The 6,673-nt window shown below is 40.7% G+C and overlaps 1 protein-coding gene across 1 annotated transcript; it reads right to left on the bottom strand.

Annotated features, from left to right (window-relative positions):
- Nucleotides 1-3,517: 3,517 nt before the first annotated feature.
- Nucleotides 3,518-5,588, bottom strand: hrh2a (histamine receptor H2a). The gene is made up of 3 exons (XM_044363206.1): nucleotides 4,254-5,588; nucleotides 3,901-4,072; nucleotides 3,518-3,609 (listed from the first exon to the last, which is right to left on the bottom strand). Exons 1-3 carry the CDS (start codon nucleotides 5,257-5,259, stop codon nucleotides 3,600-3,602), a joined length of 1,188 nt encoding a protein of 395 aa, XP_044219141.1. The 5' UTR covers nucleotides 5,260-5,588; the 3' UTR covers nucleotides 3,518-3,599.
- Nucleotides 5,589-6,673: the final 1,085 nt, after the last annotated feature.

Here is a 6,673-nt window from a genome sequence, read left to right as displayed (position 1 = left end):
TTGTAATCATTCCTCCTCAAGATGCAATCCCTTCTAGCAAAACTACACTGGGATAGGGGACAAAATCCACAGTCATTATTCTGTGCAAAAATGCATTTTAAACATGAGCTGGGGCTAATATTAGGCCCCAGCACTCTCAGTCTGATCTTCCAAAGTTACAGTCTCTCTAGCTACAGTCTCTTTAGCATGAAATTCCTTCCTTGGGTTTCCATGGACAGTATTGAGCCATGATGCAGGAATACGTCTTGGTGGTTGCATGTAGGTATTTTCCAGGACGCAATACTGGCAATAAAGCTCCAAACTGCCAGGCCAAGATGGCTAATTAAAATAGCTTAAGCCTTATATTAGCTTGGCAATTGGGTGCATTCATGCTCAGTATCATTGGTTTTTGATGTGTCATGTTTTTGGCTACCAGCTGACCAGTTACATCTCATGACAATTATACAAATATGCTAAGCAGCCTTTATGAATTTGAAGATGTTACTTTTACCCTGCTGATTCCTAACGCAACACTGCGCCAGATTGTATGCACAACACCACACAACCACCTCCTTACATGATTTATGGTAAGTAATTGCTATTTTGCTAAGCTGTAATGTTAATGTATGTTTACATCTCTCTTTGATTCTCTGCCATTATGTTTTTTGGGGGGTGGGAGTAGCTCTGCTTGCAGAATCCTCATTGCTGCTCGGATGCTCTGAGAGCTCCCTCAAAGAGGGAGCAGAGCCTTTTCTGCCAAATCTAACTGTAAACCAATTTGCTATTGTCTCTGACTGAATGAGGACTGTGTATTTTGTTCCCCGTATTTTACAGTGTAGTCTTGTTAGAAGAACATTTACATATTGTCATTTGGCACATGAGTTTATCCAAAGCAACTTACAAGTGAGGCAAGAAGTGTTAGAGGACAGTGACTCCGAAAGAGCCGTGGTACAAACTCTCCAGTAGCTGACCAGGTACAAGTGCAATGAGAAGAAGTAGTCACTTCCTGGCAGAGAGGAGGAATATTTGGAGTGACCAGAAAGTTACTCAACATACATATGGCATGTGAGTGCTATATTGAGATAGGGTTGCAAAAAATCTTTAATCCCCAATCACTCCACTGGTGCTATTTATTGGTCAACAGATAAGGCTGTTACAGAAGTCTTCAAAATAGCATTCGTTCTCAGCAAATCTATCCTGGATAAATGTATCCATGCTGTTGAATGATCTGAATTCTGTGTAAAATCCCCTGCATCACTTGTTTCCAGCTGGTGCTTGACATGCAGAAAGATATTATGTACACCTCTGTGTCAGTCCCCAAAGGAATTAGCTTGAAGTATGGAGAAGGTTAAGTGTTAATGTTGCAATGGTTTGAGGCGATGTCTGCTGACAGCTTTGATTAATTGTTTTCAATGTACTTGTGTACCACTTACACAGGGGTTTCCTCATCATCACATATGATAATCCCCGTTCATGCTTGGCTACAGTTCTTCTTTATTGCCTCCAAAAAGTGTTAGTATATCATTGTTTTCTTTATTTAAGCTGCTCTTTATTTGTGTGGTTGTATCTTTTCATTTCAGAGAAACAGTACATCCCATTTTTTTCAAGTCCTCAGTTACTTTTACAATTTAATATAATACATACAATTGCCAGCTTTGTCACTGAAGGACAGTAAAGGCAAAAACTGGAGGAGACTGCGTTCTTTGAAATTTAAATATAACATTACTTTGCATGCTACACATTCAAATGTCACACATTTCAAGAGATCCTACATGAAATGAGTGTATATGAGTCCCAGTGTCACTTTGTCCCTTTGCATTTGTCCATTTCCTTTGATTCAGTGAGACATCCATTTTTAATTTTAACGTCCATTTATTTTATCCAGGTTAAAGTTGTGATACTTCGTGCTTCCACTGGAGTGTACTCTTGAGTTAGCATAAAAAAAACGTAGTTCATGAGGTTGACGATCAACAAGTTAATTGGCTGGTTTCATTCAGTCATCCAGAGCTTCAATACTATCCACAGTTAGTTCAAGAGCATGCTAGGGCCACATGCCCCCCTGTGTGATGGTTGGATGCAGTGGTATGACTTGTATTGGAAATCTTGAGCTCCATCCACTTTAGGACGTAGGAGGAACATAATCAATTGTTCGGATGGTTTGAGGCCTGCTGCGGGTGTACAGTTGATTCTTGCTGATGAGATGTGGAGTTGCTGAGGTCCAACTTTCTCCCGTTTTTATTTGTTAAGTTATGGATAGAGTGAGTGCTAACACACAAAGAGACACACAAAGTGAGAGGATCAAAATTTTTGTTGCTCTATTCTGTTCAGTCACTTTTGAAACACTTCAAGTATGCAGGGAGAAAATATTTAAACATTACAGTGAGTGTGGATTAGCTCTCAGTTTGCTGTATCAACAATCACATTCAATACAGGGCTGCACGTTAACTTTTTAGGAGGTAGGACTGGTGCTATAGAGAGATTAAAAGTCATGTGCACATACAAGAATACTGTAGCAAACTGCTATAATAACATTTTTTTTAAAACATGAAATCACATTAATTTACGGTTTCATAGTTTTAGCTGTTTAAAAACACAAAATGCCCAAAAAGTTTAAACATAAAAAAACAGTAAATGCATAAGTGAAAGATTGAAACGAATAGTTCAGAAGAAGTTGAGAGATCAACAAAAAAAAACATGGCTAGCAATGAATTATCCTGTCATCCTTGATCTGTGAGCCTTTAGTGCTGTAAGGATTTATCCTTTTTAAGATGTGACTTTGTTTTATTTTACTTTTCTTTTTAAACCATATCTGGCTCAAATATGACTAATTTCTTGTAAGCTTTTTCTCATCGTTCACAAGAGTATGCTTACGTTGGCTGACATGGTGACTTTTGGAAAGTGTCGTTCGATGCTGCACTTGATTTAGTGAGTTATAAAATGCTTCAGTGAGCCCAAGACTGACTGCAATAAATACTAGGCAGCAAATGTGGAGATACTATAAATACACACACACACACATACATATATATGTATGTATGTTTATGTATATGTGTATATATATGTGTGTGTGTATATATATACCTATATGTATATGTGTATATGTATATGTGTATATATATATATATAATCTTTATTATAGGATTTTGTTTTGTTGCTTTAACTAATACACACTTTACAAACATACACATGCAACAAGTAAACCAATTTGTTGAAGCTGAACAAAGAAATGAGAGCAGGATGTTAAACAAGGTAATGTAACTCCTCTTTGCTGAAAGCAAATTTCTTGGCCTAATAAGCATAATGCCATATGGCCTGATGCGCTGTGGATGACACCGCTAGGATCAGTGTGTCACAGTTCATTTGTTCTGGGCCACACATGGACTGTGGGGCCTACAGGGATGTCAGTATTGCCTATGTATGTATCTACTTACACAGTTGTGTTTGGTTGTCACTTACATTGGTGCTTCTGCTGTGGCACTGAAGGCTTCCAAACAGATGGTCTGTAAATCTCTGTCCATCTTTTTGTCTGTCTGGTGTTCTTTCTCCTCAGGCTGATGGATTCTGGTGGTGGGTTGTAACCACAATAAAGTGAACACAGCATCCACCTCACCAGCACAGGCTCAGCATGACCTGGGCTCATAGACAATGATTAAAGATGAGAGAAGAAAGACACACTTGTGTGATTTATTGGATTTTGTGTTTTAGAGTAAGTCAGTGATAGAATATGTGATCATGTGCAACTATACTGAGAATGAGGTGTCACATACAGGCAGATGAATGCACTATCAAGGCCCTTTCTGAGAACAAGTCATTTTGTTGTCTGAATATGAGTGTTGAAGCATTTTCACCATTTTTGGGTTGTGCCTCTAGATGCAGGTGCTGACTTGCCTTGCAGAGACACTATGCTGAATAATAATTTACCTTTCATTGCCATTGACATCTGTGGCAGCAGTGCCATTTGCAAACTGGATAGTTGCTGTGGCTGTCCTGCTGCTCATTTCTTGTAGCATGAAGTTTTGATCTGTTAGACCTGCCCTGCAGGAAACAGGGGTGTGACCACACAGCAGTGTCACCTCTGTAAGCTGGTCTCTAGCTGAGATGGAGAGGAGAGGATGAATAAAAGGTGTGAAAGTTTGGGGTATGTATTTTATTATGAGAACACATTTTGTTTGTCAGAAATGAGCCTTCTGATAAATAACACAGACAGATCACTGAACTGATGAACTTGAAAAGTGCAGATTCTGTATATTAATTCCATCCTTCTACAGCTTTACCTGCTGTTACAGTGGGACATGGCTGTCTGCTTCTCCACCCACTGTAAGAAGGACATCGACATCTCAGTAGATGGGCATAAGCTGACCTGAAGTCCCTGTTGAGGGCTCCATAGAGGATAGGGTTGAGGGCTGAGTTGGCGTAACCCAGCCATAACACAATGGGAAATTCTGGTACTGTGTTAGGATCTGGATGCTCCTTTAGGCCCAACACTGTGAACAGGAGGAAATAAGGCAGCCAGCACACCACAAAAGCCCCTATCACTGCTGCCAGTGTCACTGTAGCTTTGTGCTCCCGCAGAGCCACCGCTGTGACACTGGAAACCACAGTGGTGCCGGTGGAAGGGTGATTCCTGCAGTCGTAGCTGGCGCCGCACATGGGACGGGTACTGACAATGCGCTTGGCCTGTGCCCGTGCAATGTGAAGTATTCTGAGGTAGGTCCAGCACATAGCCACCAGAGGCAGGTAGAAGGTGAGAAGAGAGTCGGTCAGTACGTAGGGTCTGTTCAGCTCAAAACGACATGTCCTCTCTGGAGCCCAAGGCCCATGGTTCTGCACTGTCCCATTAACAGTGTTCCACCCCATTTGGATGGGCAAGAAAGACACTGCCACAGACACTGTCCAAACACTCACCATGGCCACAGCAACTCTCCAAGGCAACACCAGTGAAGTGTATCTCAGGGGCATAGTCACTGCCAGGTAGCGGTCCACGCTGATGGCCAGGAGGGTGAGGATGGAGGCAGTGCAGAGCATGACATCCATAGAGATGTAGAAGTTGCAGAAGACCGGGCCAAGGGGCCAGTCATCGGTGAGCAGGAGGAGGGCGGAGAAAGGGAGGACCAAGAGGCCGAGCAGCAGGTCTGTAATAGCCAGCGACACAATGAAGCAGTTTGTGAGGCAGCGGAGGCGTCGAGAGGCGCATACAGCCAGGCACGCCAGCACATTACCACCGACTGTCAGAAGGATGAGGAGGGATAGGATGAGACCCAGTACCATTTTTGAGAACATTATTGCTGGTGCTTCACTGGAGATAACCTGATGACATCATGGCTAGAGCTTCACTTGAACCATTTTCTTCTCAGATTTAAACTAGATGAAAAGGTGTATAATGTTATTAAATATGTTTGCTCTGAGTGCCTGGGTACTCTGACTTATCAAGGTGCATACAATCTAATCTCAATGTTTCCATGGTGAAATGTGACTAAATATCTTGGCCACATGTGATCCCTATGTCTCTCTCTCTCTCCTTTATTTCCTGCTAATTTACTTGACTGTTAGCTGTTGTTTCTGGAACTGAATCTCACCAACTCTAGCTTTTAATCTATGCTGTGCTGCAACTGGACATCAAGGGAGTCTTGCAAGAAGTTGGTTGAACAACATTTGTCTCTCAACAAATGCTGCTACTGAAAACTGCAAATCAGCGCTATGCTTTGCTGTTGAAATGTCTGCGTTGGCTGTTGAACAGCTTTCTGTCTGAGTGGCTGACAGAGATCCATGGCATTACGCTGTCTTCAACATCATCTTCTATGGCTGTAGTGACACCTAGTGGAAAAAAATGAGTAACACAGTCATTGGGGCAGTCTACAGTATCCTACAATATCAGATATTGCACAGCCATGCATCAAACAACAAAGAGCAGTTACTTTCTTTTGGTTTGATTATACCTGTAACCGCTTATATACAGTATGATGTTTTGATAATTTATAGCTAGTTTAGTACAATGCATGTGAAACAAAAATTAATGTAGTTCATGCGTCTGCTTTAAATTTAAAGCCTCAAGCTGTGCATGCATGACTTATGATGTTAAAGAATTCAACATGTGGTCAACAAGTTTCAGTTAATCTAGAGACGATATACTGAATCATGACTAGGACTGTGGTGTTTTTTGAAATGCATGTGTCTACAAAATGTGTCGGCATTAGTAATTGATATTGTTCAGTTATTTTATGACAGCCATTTTCTCAATAAAACATGCAAGAGTAAAGCTGCCATTTCAGCTGATGGGAATTCCAATTATAAATAAATAAATTATCCTATAATAAACTAAGACAGAGCATGCTTGTTGTGGGCACAGTATTTGTTCCGCTAACAAACATTTTGAACATTTTTATGCAGAAATGTGGTAAAGCCTTAAAGTAAAATCCTCTTTAGATTCCTCAAGGTGTTAACATAATTTTTGCTAGTTTGTTAGGTGAGAACTTTTCTCAAACTACTTTGAACAAAAATCATGTCCTAATGGATTTTGTTAAATTTTTAGTTTTTTTTCACAGACCTTGTAGAGAGAATAACAGAGTGTTATTTTTCCTCTGTGAATTCATTCATTAATGGCATGCAGGCATGAATTTCTAATGTGTGCTTGGTGGAATGAGGATAACTACTTGATAAGTGTGTGTGTGGAGTGCATGTGTTTGCGTCAGTGGGT

The sequence above is a fragment of the Thunnus albacares genome, chromosome 10 (genome assembly GCF_914725855.1).
Source record: "Thunnus albacares chromosome 10, fThuAlb1.1, whole genome shotgun sequence".
Lineage (NCBI taxonomy): Eukaryota > Metazoa > Chordata > Actinopteri > Scombriformes > Scombridae > Thunnus > Thunnus albacares.
The sequence above is the reverse complement of the archived record's forward strand: the minus strand, read 5'-3'. Positions and strand labels throughout refer to the sequence as shown.